Raw genomic sequence first — 16,289 nt, forward strand, 5'->3', positions numbered from 1 at the left:
GACACAGCAGTTTGCTTCAACTTCTTCCAGCCATTCTTGCCTTTTGTGAGCTGAAATAGGCTTTCTTTAAAATGTACCTGATTTGAAAAAATGAATTAAAAAAATGACTGTTTTAAATCAAGATAAAAAAACAATGTCAAACAAAAAAAGTTCATATCACTTAACATGTACGAATAAATATACAGTAGACTATATAGTAAATTCTATGACATATATTTCTAATTGCTTCCTATTGTACAGCTCTTTGTCAACTGAAATACAGCCAAACCTCCTTTTAAGAGACGCCTCTTTTAAATGCAAAAAATATCTTTGCGCCAGTTCTTTGGAATAAGAATTTGTCATTTATCTCTGAACAATGGACACTTATACAAGTTTCAATAGTTATTTTCAAATGATTATTTTAAGTAAAAGTGATAAGAAATTGTCTGAAGCTGTTTCAGAATAAAGCATTTGAATTTCAATTGAACACTAACAACATAAATACATTAAATACACATTAAACAGCATATATTTACCTGTAATCTAACAAGTGATATAAGCACCTTTGCACCATCACCACCACCACAAAAAAACAGCATAAACTTTAACCCTTCCCAAATTATGGCATTGTCTCGAAGTGAAGATTAAGAGTAGAATGAATAAGCTTTGAAACATTTTGTACATCTATAAAAATATGTGAAAAAGAAGTTAAAAATAAAGTTGTGGTGAAAAACCCTATCTAACATTGACGGGGGGGGGGGGGGAGGGGGGTCCTTTTAATTCATTTTCCTGGACTAATGCTTGGGAGATTATGACTGATAACAATGACCTGAAAATCATATCTCATATTGAGGCTCCACTGTACTTAATTTGGCTATATATAGAGCCCCTTGAAATATCTTTGATAAATGGTCCCTTAAATTTGCTCAGTACTGTAACACTAACAATTACTAACAAACACATAATTTTGTTGCTTATTGTAAAAAAAAAATAATACGGACAGAAATGAAAATAAACTGAAAAAGTTTTTTACTATTACATTTATTTTTAATTCCACGGAATACTCTCAATGTACAAGCGATAAGTCGCCAAATCGGAAAAGCTCACTTGAGTGATCAAGCAAGATTGCGGGGCTGACGTAAAATTAATTCGATTTCGACTTGTTTTATTAATTAAAAATCTCAAAATTTATAAACTATTTACGATTCAAACATGTCATTTGCTTTAAACGCATAATAAAATAACTTTTCTGAAACAGCGATAGGTCGTTACTAAGTAGCGATAACTTGCCAAACTAGGAATCAAAATCGTAAGCAATCAGAATTGTTTCAGGATTAACTTACAATAAATTCAGGATTCAACTAGTTCTGTTCGTTAAAAATCCTCTATTTACGCATTATTTCTCCAAAATTTCACGGAATGGAAAAACCAGAAAATTATTGCGCATATTAAAATCACCGTAACTCTTACGCTACACACAACACAAAATTATGGCGCCAAATATCGTCTGCTATTTTCCACTGATTTTTTTACTTTCATTAATATCATTTAGTTCTAAAATTTAACAACATTATCACAAATACGTATCATAAATATGATTGTAAAAAATTTTATTTCAAAAAATAATTAAATTTCACTTACTTCGCATAGGGAAGCTCCGTTTCAGTGAGGAACTTGGCGCTCTAATGCACAGTTCACGATTCTTGCATTTGTCCTTATAAAACTCTAGAAATCCCTTTTTTATCCGAATTTTAACATTCTGGAGCCGAAAATCATGGAATTTTTGCAGTAATTTCGAAAAAAATTGACAAAAATGATTCAAAAACGGTAATAATAGCCTATTAATAAAAAGGAAGACATCCTAAAGGATCCTATGGTAAGATAACATTGAGCAGTGCGCTACCAAGGGCCAAAATGGCGCATGCGCCAGCCTGTGTATTAAGGAGTTCTAGCCTGTGCGGACCAAATGTGGCCCTGGCGTTATGATGTGGCCTATCCCTAAATCTATTTTTGTAACAATGAACCAAGTGACACATTTACAGATCGCTTAAGTGACTTGTGGCACAATTCCAGACCATTTAAGCGATTTGTTGCATATTCAGCGATCCCTTGAGTGACATGTGACAAAGTTTTAGAGCATTGGTCCTGCCACCAGTGCGGTTCTACATCACTCTAGTTATCCGCGGCAAATTCTCAGATTACTTAAGTGATCTTCGGCATAATCACGGATCACTTATATGACGTGCGGCACAGCTCCAGAGCATTTGGATCCGCTAAGTATTTGAAGATCACTCGAGTGGCTCTGTAAGGGACTCAATAGGGAGAATGTTAGTTCAGATGCCCACAAACTAGTGAAAAGTTTTACTCGTTTTTCGCACACCGAGTAAGACGCCATTAAGAATATTTCATATTTTTTATAAAGGGTGGTTGATGACGTAAGAATCATCCAACCCCCCCCCCCCCCTCTACATCATCAAGTCAGCAAATCGAAAATCCCCCATCCATGCTGACGTAATACTTGAATGACCCCTACCATAAAGATACCCGAAAGTTATTTTCTGAAGGTTAAAAAAAGTGGGTTCAGCCATAGCGGCTGATCGGCTCGTCCTCCCCCCCCCCTCCTGTAAAACCAGACGTGGCTCGGGCTGTCACTTTTAAAAGCCGGGTTTTACTAGCAGGTTTTCTATGTCGCGCGCAACATGAATCACCCAGCGCGACATGCCATCTATTCATCAATATGAAAAGCAGTACGACTGTTTTCCTACAGAATGCAATACGGCTCACGACAGCGCTTTACGTCAGGCGTGATTGGCAGACTGCTTCTGGAGGAGTTAAGCGTCGTGTGCCTTGCGTTTCAGCGATCTTCCCTTTATTTTCGGGTTGTGTCTCTTCCCTTTAAACCGGAGCATGCAGCCGATAGAGTAAATGACGCCAGGGTCATATACTATATAGCCGTCCTGAGCCGATGTGCCATGCTTGGAAAACGCAAATGCGTAACGTCATTATGTAACTCATTTCTGCCGACACGAAATGATACAGTTAGGTTCACGTGGCGCAAAAAGCCTACTCCTAGGAAAACCTGGCTTCAGGGATGAACGCTCGTTACAGGATCCCAGGAGAGATAAACCCATTGTCTCTCTCATGGAATCTCTCGTGTGTGGATAGAGGCTATTTTTTTTTTTTTTTTTTACTTTTTATTTACGGCGACCAATCTGCGAAACAGATTCGCTTTCCCCACTGGACTTCAGTTTTTAGCACTTTAAGGCGCGGCGGCGAAAAGATACGCTTGTCGTCCTCCCTTACTCCAGTGGAACTGAAAATTTTTTTCCTTTCTTCTTTTTCAGTAGCGAGGTGTAATGTGAATAAAACACATAAAAAAAACTGTGGAAAGCAGTGACATTTTGCGGTTTCTCGGAATTTTCGTAGTGAGATATTGGCTGTAAGCAAATGGGAAGGAGGGATAAAATAGGAATAGTAGGAGAGAATTGCGGTAAAAAAAAAGACGATTGCGGCGAAAGTAGGAAAATAGTAGGAAAAATAGGAAAGCTGCGAGGTCTGCACTCAGTATACTGCATAATATAGGAGGTTCGAGACATCATTTTGCCGCATAAAGTAAAAACTTAAAAAAACTTTCTCACCACTGGGCATGGGGGAATTTTCGGCTACTGGTTCAGCGGAGTGATGTCGTTCTACGGACCATCTATTTCCAACGCTGACCAGTTTGTGACATAGGCAGGAAAACACGTCAAAACTAGCGATTCGGTAAAACATCGTATTTTTAGAAGCAAAAGCGTATAATCGTATTAATTTACTACGACAAAATCGTAACGGTTGGCAGGTATGCACAACCATTAGATGTTCCAATCCCATCCCCTGTTTTCACATTTCCTATTACAAAGGGAGAGAGAGAGTTTTTTTCCCCCTTTTCTTCCTCTTTATATTCGGGGGAAGCTTCCTCTTATTTTTCTAGGCAATGCTATTCATCACCATGGGGAATGCCTATTCTAAGAAAGATCATCCCTTCAAAGAAAAAAAGAGGACTTTTTCAGGCGTGGCTGCAAAAATTAAGGAGTTATAAGGGCCCTTCCAGAGGGAAATGAAAAGTTAGGAGTTTTTAAGGAGTTTGTAAGGATGTGCGAACTCTGTGTAATGTGTGATCACTCTAATTCTGATCAATATTTCTCATTTAAAGTATTTCTTCACTTACGCGTTTTCATGAAAATTTTTTGAAAAATGTTCTAAGCAGGATTGAAGGCCTGCTGCTCTCAGTGGCGAGACTTTTCAAGGAGGAGATCGGCTTGCATTTGCACCTCGAAGTTGGGAACCAGAGAAAACCAACTTCAGCGGACCAATGTCACATACAAGTCCTTTACACTCTTTCCAATGAATCTCTAACACTGCAATGTTCTGTTGGTAGAAAAATCGGGAGGGGGAGGATTTTAGATGCAAAGATGTCTGTGCTTGCTACAAATCTACCTCATTTAGGTAGGGTTTCCCACAAAAGTGGTTTTTCCTGGAATAGAAAACGTGATAACTTGTTGGATTAAGGTCTGGAGTGTATAATGGATGCCACAGTCTGTTTCCCTTGGAGCTTGCACCACAAATTTTTACTTCTTTTATTCCCCCGGACAACCACCTTCATGGAAAATCTGCCAGCCTTATTGAACCAACTTTAGTTTCAACCTCCACCCATTCTGAAACCATAAACCTCTCACCTACAGTTTCATTTGTCTCAAGAGGTGGAAAATCAGTGAGAGCAAAGTCTCAGCTTTGAACTTGTGGGGAGTTCTTGGGTCTGTGCTGCAGTGTAGGGGGTAGCCATTGTCATAGAAGAGGGCAATTCCTTAATCGTTTTTGTGTTGGTATGAGCAGCAGTTTATTTGAGGAGGTTATAAGAAAGTTATTTTTGAGGTATGACAAATGCCATAATAAAAATGATAAGCATGTAAAAAATTAGCAGAGAGCTGTATCTAAATCTTTAATAATAAAATGTGTATATACAGTTTTATTTCTCATTCTTAATTTATTTCGGGTTGGAAACAAAATGTATATTATGGATTCTACATTTTCATTTTCACACACAACTTCATTTCACAGTTGTACACATAACTTTATTAAAAAATCTTATTTGAAAAGTATAAAAATTACCAAAGGTCTTTGATTCAAATGAGGGTCTTTCCTCTTGGATGAATGATGCAAGACCAACAAGATCTGTAATAAATGTGTGATGCAGATTAATTTAGCACTATAAACATATATAGGTTGAGAATAAAATTGATTTAACAATGATTGGAATCATAATTTTAATGTTTTTTCTATGAAAATAATATCAACATGATTAAACATAATGTACTAATTATACAAAAATCATAACTGAAACATAATGGGTTTAAAACATCCTTTGAAAAATAAGAATTTGATATTATAGAAATATTATTACACTTTCACATCAGTATTTCACTCTTTGTTCTAAGAACTATGTATTAATATCGGATTAACAGACATAGTTTTCAGGAAAAATGTGTATACAAACAATCATATTGATATGGACACTAAATTTTTTTTCAAGTTTTATAATTACATACATGCCAAACTTTGGACCTAGCCTCTCTAAAATAACAATCATTGCTGATGGGAGGGGGGAAACACATCTCTCACTGCTCATCTCTATCTCGTGTGTCAGTTCAAAAAAAAAATATTCTTCTTCCTTTCACTGCTAATAAGTGCAGTAGAGGAAAGAATATTTTTTCTGACACAAGACGGGGATGAGCCATGGCGGATGTGTGTGAATAGACATTTAGAAGGTTTTTAAACTACAAATAGACTAAATATGCCTTCCGTTTCTGGGTTAGATTAGACAGTTTCCATCTTAAAGAGGTTTCCCATAATTGAAAAAGCACTAATTATTCACACAAGACTATCTCTCTGTTTGTTCAAGAAGGGTTTTCGTCTCATATAATGTCCGTCTTAGACAGGTTTCACTGTATAACTATTCATCTCCCATATTTGTCAAGTTCGTTTTTTGCAAAATACAGTTTAATTCACTGCACTTTGCAATAGCTCTTTATTTCCCACCCACCAACAATTTTTTCTAGGCAAGAATAGGCAATGCCTTATATTTAGAATCACCATTTCCCATACTTCAGCTAATAAAATATGGTCAGCCTGTTAGGATCCACAACAGACAAAATGCCCAACGAGGTGGCAGATAAAAAGATGCCCATAAAAACATGGTTGTCATATATTTCAAAAATACAGCAGCCCAATTAAAAATGCAATTAACACAAATTATAAACAATATATACACATGATAAAATATTATACAATGCCCATAAAGAATACTTATGGTTGTCTTATTCTAAGAATGGATAGCTTCTCGATTTACCCCAACATGTTTATTGTATTTCTTTAAAATTTCTTGTCAATTGTGTAACAATTTACTACCTCCGGGGGTAAGCTATTCCATTTATTAACAACACTATCAGAGAAAAATTCCCTGCGACACCATAACCTTGCATTGTCCCTCACCAATCGATACTGGTGTCCAATTGTAAAAGCAGTCAATTGGCGGTGTACTAAAAGTTCATGGTCCATCCTATCCATCCCATTGAAAATTTTTAACACTTCGATCATATCTCCTCAACACATGCGTTCATCCAATTTAAACATATTCAAAAAATGAAGTCTCTCTTCATAACTCAAGCCCTGTGTGCCAATAAGGACACGCGTAGCTCTTCTCTGCACCCCTTCAACCAAGTCTATGTCCCTCTGTAGGTATGGTCTCCAAAACCTTACAGCATACTCCAGTCCACGACGAACTAAACCTCGAAAAAGCAGAAGAATGACTTTAGGAGAACGCGAAGAGACCTTTTTGAAAATGAGACCAAGCATTCTATTCGCTTTTTTGACCACCGCTGAAAAATGTTCAGAAAACCTAAGCCGCTCGTCAATGAGAATTCCCAAATCGGTGACCCTAGCTGCATCCGGGATAGTGACACCATTCAACTCGTAAGAGAACCGTGGGTTGTTCGAACCAAAATGAGCGACCATGCACTTATCAACGCTAAACGTCATGCTCCATTCATTTGCCCATGCTGCAATCCTGTTTAAGTTGGTCTGGAGCAACTCCCTATCGCTTTCATTCCCGATTACCCCCATTAGCTTCACATCATCTGCGAATTTGCTAGTAATCCCATCGATACCCTGATCGAGTTTGTCAATAAAAAGGGAAAAAAGTATGGGATCAAGGACGCTTCCCTCAGGAACTCCACTTGTGACGTCTGGCGAACCAGAGACTTCCCCGCTCACCATAACTCGTTGCAACCTATCTCTTAACCACGATTCTATCCAATTCAGCAAGTTGTCCCCTATTCCAATCTCATGTAAACGCTTCAAGAGTTTGCCATGTTGGACCCGATCAAATGCCTTCTGGAAATCAAGGTAAACAACGTCGATATTTTTGCTCTTGTGGCAGCAAAACTGTTAATTTTATATTATCAATTTTGTTTTGCATCTTCCTACTTTCTAGATTTGGCTCCTTCAGATTATTTGTCTCTAAACATGAAAAAATGACTAGCAAGGAGAAAGATTTTCCTCAAACAATGATACAGAATAACTTGAAGAATTGAGCTAATCATACCATTTGCATTAGAGTAAAAGACTGCAGCATCTGCACTGAAGGTCGACACTTTAAAGGATACTATGTTAAAAAATTAAAAAAAGTTGACCCGAGAAAATTACGATATAATGCTCATTTCATTTCAGTATAGACTTCTTGAACACCAAAAAAAAAAAAAAAAGACAGTAAATAATTATTTAGAAATTCTCAAATTCAACAGGGAAAAATTAAATAAACCAGAGACTTAAGAAATTTACAAACCTTCATTACTTGAATTTTTCCTTTTCATTAATGCACTTAAATATGAACCTTTCACAAGTTTTGCCCAATCCAACTCGTTTTCATGAGCAACAGATGAGTTGTTTTCATTTTTGATACATTCTGAAACCTATAACAAACACAAAATGATGTTAATCGACATTTTCAGAAAGAAGCAATATTCAAAAATAAAATTTTAGAAAATCCTAAAAAAATATGCATAAAATAAAAGGATTTTATTGGGGAATCCAAAACCACACCAATCAAATTTTGACAAGTAAATTGAATAATTTATGGAAACAAATATCTGTCACATGTTTAAATTACATCACTCAAGTGATATGACTGATAGACTTAAATCGGTTGGTACGATATCACGCTTCAATTTGCAACTAATTCTTTTGCAGAATCTAGTAAGCAAGAGGGGTTAGTTGAAATTATATATAAGATCATACAAAAATTATGATTCACAACTGAATTACTAGAAGTAAAGATTCTATTATATTTCAGACACAAATAATAACAAGAAATAGATATCAAAAGAATACAAGAGCTCAAGGGAAAAATAAACTAGAAAGTATAAAAAGAAAATGTTTCCATTATATTATTTTGTTTTTTCACAGGAAAATTGTGTGAAAAGGAAGAAATTTTTTTTAATGAGAATTAGTTTTGAGGATGATTTATTATTTTAGAAATAAGAAAAAAAATTTCATATTCAAACCAGGACTCAAAATCAGACCTGTCAAACTGGAGATAAGTTTGCAACCACACAGATGCCAGGTAATATTTTAAAATAATAATTTAGCTTAACTGATGGTTTTATCATACTGGTGTGAAAAGCATTGAATTTGACTATATTAGCACAGAACAAGTTCTCACTGTTTCTATTGCAGACGTGCCAACTTTTGAAATCCAGAAATCCGGAGATTCTCCCGAGGGGGGTACCCCTCCCCAGACACTCATATAGACTCTATCAAAAAAAAAGTTCATAAAAAAAATTTTCGAAAACATTTTTTTAAAAAATAAATTAAGAAAAAGTTACATTCTCCCCCCCCCCCCCAAGGCAGGTTCTGCATTGCCCCTGAGAAGAATATAATTCTATGCCAGTCTTTCCATGCAGAATAGAGAAATCACATCTACATACTGTTCATAAAGTATGTGTTTCCTTTCGTGGATGCTATCAGTGACTGATAGTCTTGGGTATATGAATTCTTAAAAGCATTACACTTAGCTGTATATAGGGTTTTTATAGGGCTAAGCTGGATCTTGAGGTTGAAGCGTTATGGAAGAGAGTTAGGGTTTTGGAGAGCTTGATGATAACAGAGCCACCTGTCAACAAAGAAGTAATTTCCATGAATAATGACAGCTCAGGGGTAATGGGTCGGTCTTTGTAGATGTAGATGAGGTGGGGGATCAGGGAGGTGCGAAAGGTGTGGTCACACCAGGCCACAATTCTTCCAAAAGTAACCCTTTTCTTTTTTAGCAGATATTTTGGGAATTTTTGATCAAAATTTAGTTTTTCTCCCATTAAACTATTATTGATTGTGAAAGGAGGCTTTCAGTTTGAAGCCCCCCATAATATCATTTTAAGTGTTATTAGGTATGGTATTAGCTTATTACAAACAGGAAAAGAGTGTATGCAGATGGTCACATTCTTTACCCAAGCAAAAAGTCTGGCCTTTCTTTCTGCCATTAAAGAAATAACAGGGCTACATTAACCAAGGGAAAAAACATGCTTAGGGCATCAAAAGAAAAGGGACACCACAAGAAAAATCTAGCAATTTTTACCTCTTGAAACCTCCCCTCTCATTGGGGTTACCATCTGGTCTGGAGGTACAAATAGTGTGCACAAAGTGAATGTTTGTAGTTTTATCCGGCGGTGCTTCCATTAGCCATAGTAGCCTGTGGCATGGACATTTCTAGATGATGACTGCACAGGAGCAAGGCAACTTCGACTGTCCTTCGGGGTGTTAATTGCATACCTTCCTGAGAACCTCTGATCTGTAATGATGTTTCCCTAGGGAGCAGGGCCATAGTGTGCCCCTTGTCTGGACCCTGGGGCAGACTTTTCCTTGGAGCTCTTCTCGAAAGGATTATTATTAAGCAAAATAAGTGTAAATTTTTTGCCCTCTCCCATTCGGCTCCCCAGTCTAGTTACGGCCCTGCTAGGGAGGTTTAAGAACTTCTTCGAAATTTTCTATTGGAACAGTAGACAGATTAAGTGCAACCCATTTTTTAACTAGTTTTTAGACCCTTATTGTTATTTTTCCTTCCATAAATTATAAATGCCTTTTTTAGTGCCTATTTCAACTGTTTTCAGTGCCTAAAGTTTCGGGCTCTATTGATTATGATCAACTATCAATGCGTTCCTGAAATTATGAAAAAATGAGCGTAATAAAATGAGTTCTTTCTGAACAATTTTTTTCTCCTTCAAGATTTATGTTTGTAAGTTGGGGAGAAACTGCATAAATTTTTTTTGGAAGGGCCACAAAAAATTTTTTGCACTGGGCTGCAGAATTCCTAAGCCCGGCCCTGGGGGGATAGTGGTGTAATTATCGGGGATTCTATGATTAGGGAACTTGGTGTGTAGGGATTTCCAAGGTTTCGAGCGCTGTTGTCTTCCTGGGGAAGATTAGCTATGTTTGGGATGTTTTTGGTAGGCAAAAGTTCCCTGGGCAGATAGTCTTGTGAGTAGAAGCAACAGGGTAGGAGCAAATATTAGTGAGTCTCTGCCACAGTACTGTGAGTTACTATAATTTGCTTGGGAGGGGAGTAGGGTTCAGATGTGGCAGAGATTCCAGTACTACCAAGGGGTAGTAGTGAATATATAGGAGTAGGATCACCATTTCAACTCAGGCCAGAAGGAAATTTGCTCCTTTCTTGGAGTCATATTTTTGGAGCTTCCTGGCTTACAAATACAGGCATAAAAAGTGCCTGTTTTACCGACAGGTGGCTTCGTTGGGATGGGATACACCTGAATAAGCAGGGTGGGGGGGGGGGGTCTAGAAGGTTTACAATAGGATTAGGTTTTTTCTACTCCTAGACCAGATAGACAGAAATGTGGGTGAGTTAATGATAATAACAGTATCAACAGGAAATTATCCACCTCTGACTCAGATGATTTCTCGATTGACACTAATTCACAAGGCGAATAAACGCAGGGAGCTTGGGTAATAATATTTTTTTAGAAACTATGACAGCTGTGGACAGGATACAATACTTTTGCAAGAAATAAATCTGATAAGAAAGGGGGTGGAGTTTTGTTTTTTTGTGAAATCATGTTTGCAGGCTCGAGAGTGTAACATACAGAGTAGTAATATTGAAACTATAACTAAAGTTTAGTCTTTAGTTTCAGCTTTTTCTGAAGCTTAACCAGCTGCAAAACAAAAAAGCGTCATAAGCTTATTTTGTAAGAGTTTGCTATAACCCAAAGAATCGGGATGTAAATCTCCAAGCTTCATGAAGAAATTTCTTAGATATAAGATTTTAAAGGAATACTTCCCCAGGCCAGGAGTTTTCATGGACTTACTCCATAGTAAATCTGTTGCATTTAAAAAAAATATGAATTCTGAACCTCAAAGCTTATATAAAATATTATTTCTTCAAAAAAGCTTCATATTTTTTCCGGGTTAGGCCATTATAACAGTTTTCATAAGACAGTGCTGTCTTCACACATGGGCTCATCCGGGCACATCCCAGAGGGCTTCAAGTGCAGAGGGACTTCATGAAAATGAGACTTGGTTGAAATTGGTAAAAAAGTTTAAAAAAGAAATGTAAGCATGTAAATTGGAAGGTACACATTTCTAATCATGTCAACAAAGGAGGCCTTGGAAAAATCATTTTGATCATAGAGCCCATGATGAGATGCACTTACGATGGCCGCGCCATAAAAAAATCTTGACAATGGTGCAGAATTCAAAAAATCACTAGATTCAGATATAGAGATGGTGTAGCCCACACATCTCTTATAGTTGAAACTGGTTCTTGCACAAATAACCCTGCTTGTGAGTTATGGCATTTCGTTCCAGAAACTACATCAATAGACATAAAAGTTTTACTTGCAGGATTAAAAAACATTTTCCACACATCAGTGAAATTGAATTTACAAACTATAGTACATAGCATACCTTTGGTTTCACAAGCTTTGATCCGATAATAGTAAATAGCTGAGCAAATCCCATAGGTGTGCAAGCTGCAATATTAATAATACACATTAATAAATTATCAACCCGTTGTCAACTCTGCAGAATTTAGTGAAATTCTCAAAACTAATGAAGCATTTTTCCTATTTGCCAAGTACTCTGGAATGATTTTAAAAACCCATCATTCAAATCCGCTATCTAAAAAACATATATAAAACGCTATACATTTAGGAATAAATTCTAAAAAAAACCCACACAATTAATAGTAAATTGAGTACATTAGTGAAAGAAAGCTATATTTTGTTTGACTTTTCTTCAAGGAAAAGCGACTGTATGAAAAAGTTGAATATCTCTATTCTCAGAGAACACAGAACTGTTCTCAGTAGGAACTCTGACTATAATCATTCTCAATGATAAGAATGGTAATTAGTTCTTGCATTCTAAATTAAAACATATTTTGGCCACATAGTAAAAAAATTCATGATTTTCTGAGTCTTATAGTGAAATGTATTGGCTCATCTTAAAGAGACATTGGAAAAGAACAAATTATCGAGATGAGTGTATTTGTTGACTTCATTTTAGACAGGTTTTTAGCGATAATAACAAAAAAAAAAAGACACAAAAGGAATAAAAATAAAATGCAATATGAAATATGCAGAAATGTAATCATGTCATGATACAAACAAACGCCATTCTATAGTATATTCAACATAGAAGTCTATGAAGAGAACACTGAAATCCATTTTAATGCATTAACCCTTTAACCGGTTTGCCCATACGCTCTATGGCATCAATATTTTCCCCTTTTCTTTTTTGGTTTGCACGTATTTTTAAATCTTGTAAAGAGACTATTTAGTATAAATATTTTTCAACAGATGGTGCAACTTGTTTACGTCACTGAAATGTTTTTCATTTAGGCTTTTCTCGAAATATATATACATGTGCAGGTGCAAGACCATTCAATGGAAAACATTTTTCTCTACAAAAGCAGGAATTTTTGTTCCAGTGTATGCAGCACTTATAAATTCAAACTGTTGTAATATTTTTTTGAAATTATGGATGAAGCAGACATGCCAACAGTGGCTTAAAGCTAGTCAGTAGTGATGAATGTTCAGCTTTGCCATGGAAGGAGGAGTACCCCCTGGGACAGCATAATCATAGTACAATAAAAAAATCATTCAAAAATTTAATTTTTAAAAAATTTTTAATTGAAAGTTAATTAAATACAGCACCTCATTGGCACTGAAACCTAGAAGGATCAGGCTACATCAGCCCCCCTAGAAGCAACTTGCAGAGGTCACAGAGTCCCTTAATAATCTATGATTATTCAATGCAATCCCAACCTGTCTGTATATATGGCCCACAGGGGCCATATATAGTCCAGCAACCCTAGACCCCCTCCCCATCCTTGTTTTCTTCATATCAGAGCACCTATGATGAAACATTCTTTCCGACACAAGTTCTGCAAACTCGACCATGCGCTATGTAAATGAAGCTGAGTACAGGCTTGCTACACTGAACCACTCAAAAACCTGTTTTCAGCCCACTGTGTGGAACGGTCTTGATGGAAAACAGGTTTTTGTGCATTTGGGCATCGAGTAGAGCAGCGGGTTTAGACTCGGCTTTACAGATTGCTTTCTGCGCGCAGACTATACAGATCGATTCCGAGTTTGTCTTCCCTCGAATTCTCTCACATTGCGCATGTGAATTCATTGTTATGGTAAAGATAGATGCAATAAAAAAAAAAAGAGTAAAAGACTGCAAAAACTTGAAGACCCAATTTTTTAAAACCGATTCCCGTAGTATTGAGTGTTGCCTATAGCTCCATAGTTTACTGTGGCCGTTTGCAGAAACTACTAGTAGTAGTAGTTGACAATTCTGATGAAATTAACAATGAAAATACGTTCTTGTTAGATGATGAACTGAATTCTGATAAAGATTCAGAACTGTCTTCTAATTATCTGGATAATTCTTCAGATGACTCATGTAGTGAGTTAAGTTCTGATGAAGATTTGAAATCTGCCAGAACTTTTACCAAGGTTGATGTAAAACATCCACCTCCTCAGTGTCCTCTGTAAAATTTTACTGGTATTCTTTCTGTGCACGTGGAAGTTGATGACACTTCTAACGTTCTACAATTTTATGAAACATTTATTGATTCTTCTCTCATGAGTAAAATTGTGGAAGAGACAAATAAATATGCCAGACAGTGCATCCAATCGAGTGTCGCAAGAAAATTCTCAGTAAATTTTGGGAAGAAACAACTCTAGAAGAGATGCATGCATTTTTCATTCCAAATATACGTCGAGGAATTGTAAGGAAACCTGGAATTGATCATTATTGGAGCAGACATTCAACTCTTACACACATATTTTCGCTAAAATATTGTCTTATCGTAGATTCCTTCTTTTGCAACGATACTAGCATTTTTCTGATAATGCAACATTTGACCTGCAAAATCACGAATTCTCTATATTAGTAAAATTTTGGTCAGTTCTAAAAGACCTCAATAAGAAATTTAGTGAAATGGTGATACCAGAGCGAGATGTAACAATAGATGAAAGTCTTATGGTATTCAAAGGGAGACTAGGATGGAAACAATTTATACCCCTCAAAAGAGCTAGTAAAATGCTTTATGTTGTGCAAATCAATTTCTGATTATGTGTGGTCAATAATAATATACACAGGTAAAGACAAAATTCTGAAACCTGAGTAACTCAACTCTGCATTTCATCACAAGTTGTGTTGCCAATGATGAAGCCCTTGCTTCATAAAGGATGCTGTCTTACGATAGACAATTATTATTCTTTGCCGGAATTAGCAGACAAATTAGTTTCATGCCAAACAGACACATATGACACACTAAACCTCAAGAGAAAAGAAGTTCCAAGGGAAATGCAGGGGAAAAAAAAATGGAGAAATTATAGTTTTTCAAAGAGGAAAAGTTACTGTGATGAAGTGGATGGATAAAAAAAATGTTTTATTACTTTCCACAATTCATAATACTGAAATGGAACAAATTAAGTCTGCTCTAACATGAAAGAGGAACGAAAAATCATTATGGACTATATTAATATCATAGGAAGAGTAGACAGAATGGGTCAAAATTTGGAATTATCAAAAACAAGGGGGGGGGGGAGATATTACAGAAAGATCTTTTCCACATTTTTGACATCGCTATATGGAACTCATATGATGTCTACTGTAAGAAAGGAGGGGACAACACACTAGAGTTTAGACTTGATCTCATTGACAGTATTGAAAAATATCATTTGGGAATAAATTTCAGGTGTAAACAACCAGGTTCTGAGCCTAATCTTCTGAGACTAGCAGCGATACATTTTGTAAAAATCATTGCTCCCACAGATAAGAAACTGAGACCTGCAAGAAAATATCCAGTTTGCTGTTTGAAAAGAAATGAAAATGGAAAGATAATCTGAAAAGAAACACTATATTTCTGCCGATTATGACGTAGGATTTTGCCTTTCACCATGCTTCAAATTGTACCACAAAAAAAGAAGAAAAAAAAAAAGACTTCTGAACAGTTTGGAAAATTGTAAACTTCAAAATTTATAATATGTCCGAGAGGAAATTTTGTAAAGTCTGTAAAACATTCCCCATTACATAAAGAGCGTACTGTCAAAAAGCAAACAATTACGGGTTTTTGTCCTCCAAAATAATAAAATAAAAAATGATGTAAAAGCATTAAAAGTGAAAATAAAAAAGAAACTCTTGCATTTTCTTATTCTATTAAGTATAAAGTGCTTAATTATATGCAGTAGAAAAATATGATTTTTTTGTGAACATTTCTGGTAAAAAAATTGATCAGCTAAGGGATTAAAAATGTAGTCATTCCCCTGATTTAACGGGACCATTTATTTTGCAGATTTTTGGCATTGTAATGAGTTTATGGTGTTATATTGAAACATGGTTTAACATATATTATACCTAGCACTCGAAAATTTGTATACTTCTGGCACTAAGCTGGGTTGGAACAACATGGGGGGGGGGGGCATGCCTATAACATGGTTCCACTGTATATTCCATAGATATTCATGTATAGGCAGAATTTTTGTTCAAAAACTTGTTAGTATATTACAGGTGGGGAAGAGGTTGGGATATGCACAATTAAGTTTTTGAGAAGAAAAAAAACTTCAAGACCTACGTTTTGGTAATACACGAATTATACATGAGTATATATGGTATATATATATATGTATATACAGGGTGATTCCATAGCTCCCTTTGCCACATTTTACTGGTGAACAGTTGATCCTAGAGGCATGGTTTCA

The 16,289-nt window shown here is 36.1% G+C and overlaps 1 protein-coding gene across 1 annotated transcript in view; it reads right to left on the reverse strand.

Annotated features, from left to right (window-relative positions):
• lili (LMBR1-like protein lilipod) overlaps nt 1-16,289 on the reverse strand; it is an 81,005-nt gene that overhangs the window by 27,965 nt on the left and 36,751 nt on the right. The window contains exons 8-10 of the mRNA XM_089238807.1: nt 11,983-12,047; nt 7,859-7,985; nt 5,128-5,190 (exon numbers count right to left, since the gene is read on the reverse strand). Of these exons, the coding sequence (XP_089094933.1) occupies nt 5,128-5,190; nt 7,859-7,985; nt 11,983-12,047 (255 nt within the window). The remainder of the gene's footprint in view (nt 1-5,127; nt 5,191-7,858; nt 7,986-11,982; nt 12,048-16,289) is intronic.

The sequence above is a fragment of the Pholcus phalangioides genome, unplaced genomic scaffold (assembly GCF_987345545.1).
Source record: "Pholcus phalangioides strain wild (caught in Gottingen) unplaced genomic scaffold, Ppha-v1.0 ptg000011l_1, whole genome shotgun sequence".
In the NCBI taxonomy this organism is placed as follows: Eukaryota; Metazoa; Arthropoda; class Arachnida; order Araneae; family Pholcidae; genus Pholcus; species Pholcus phalangioides.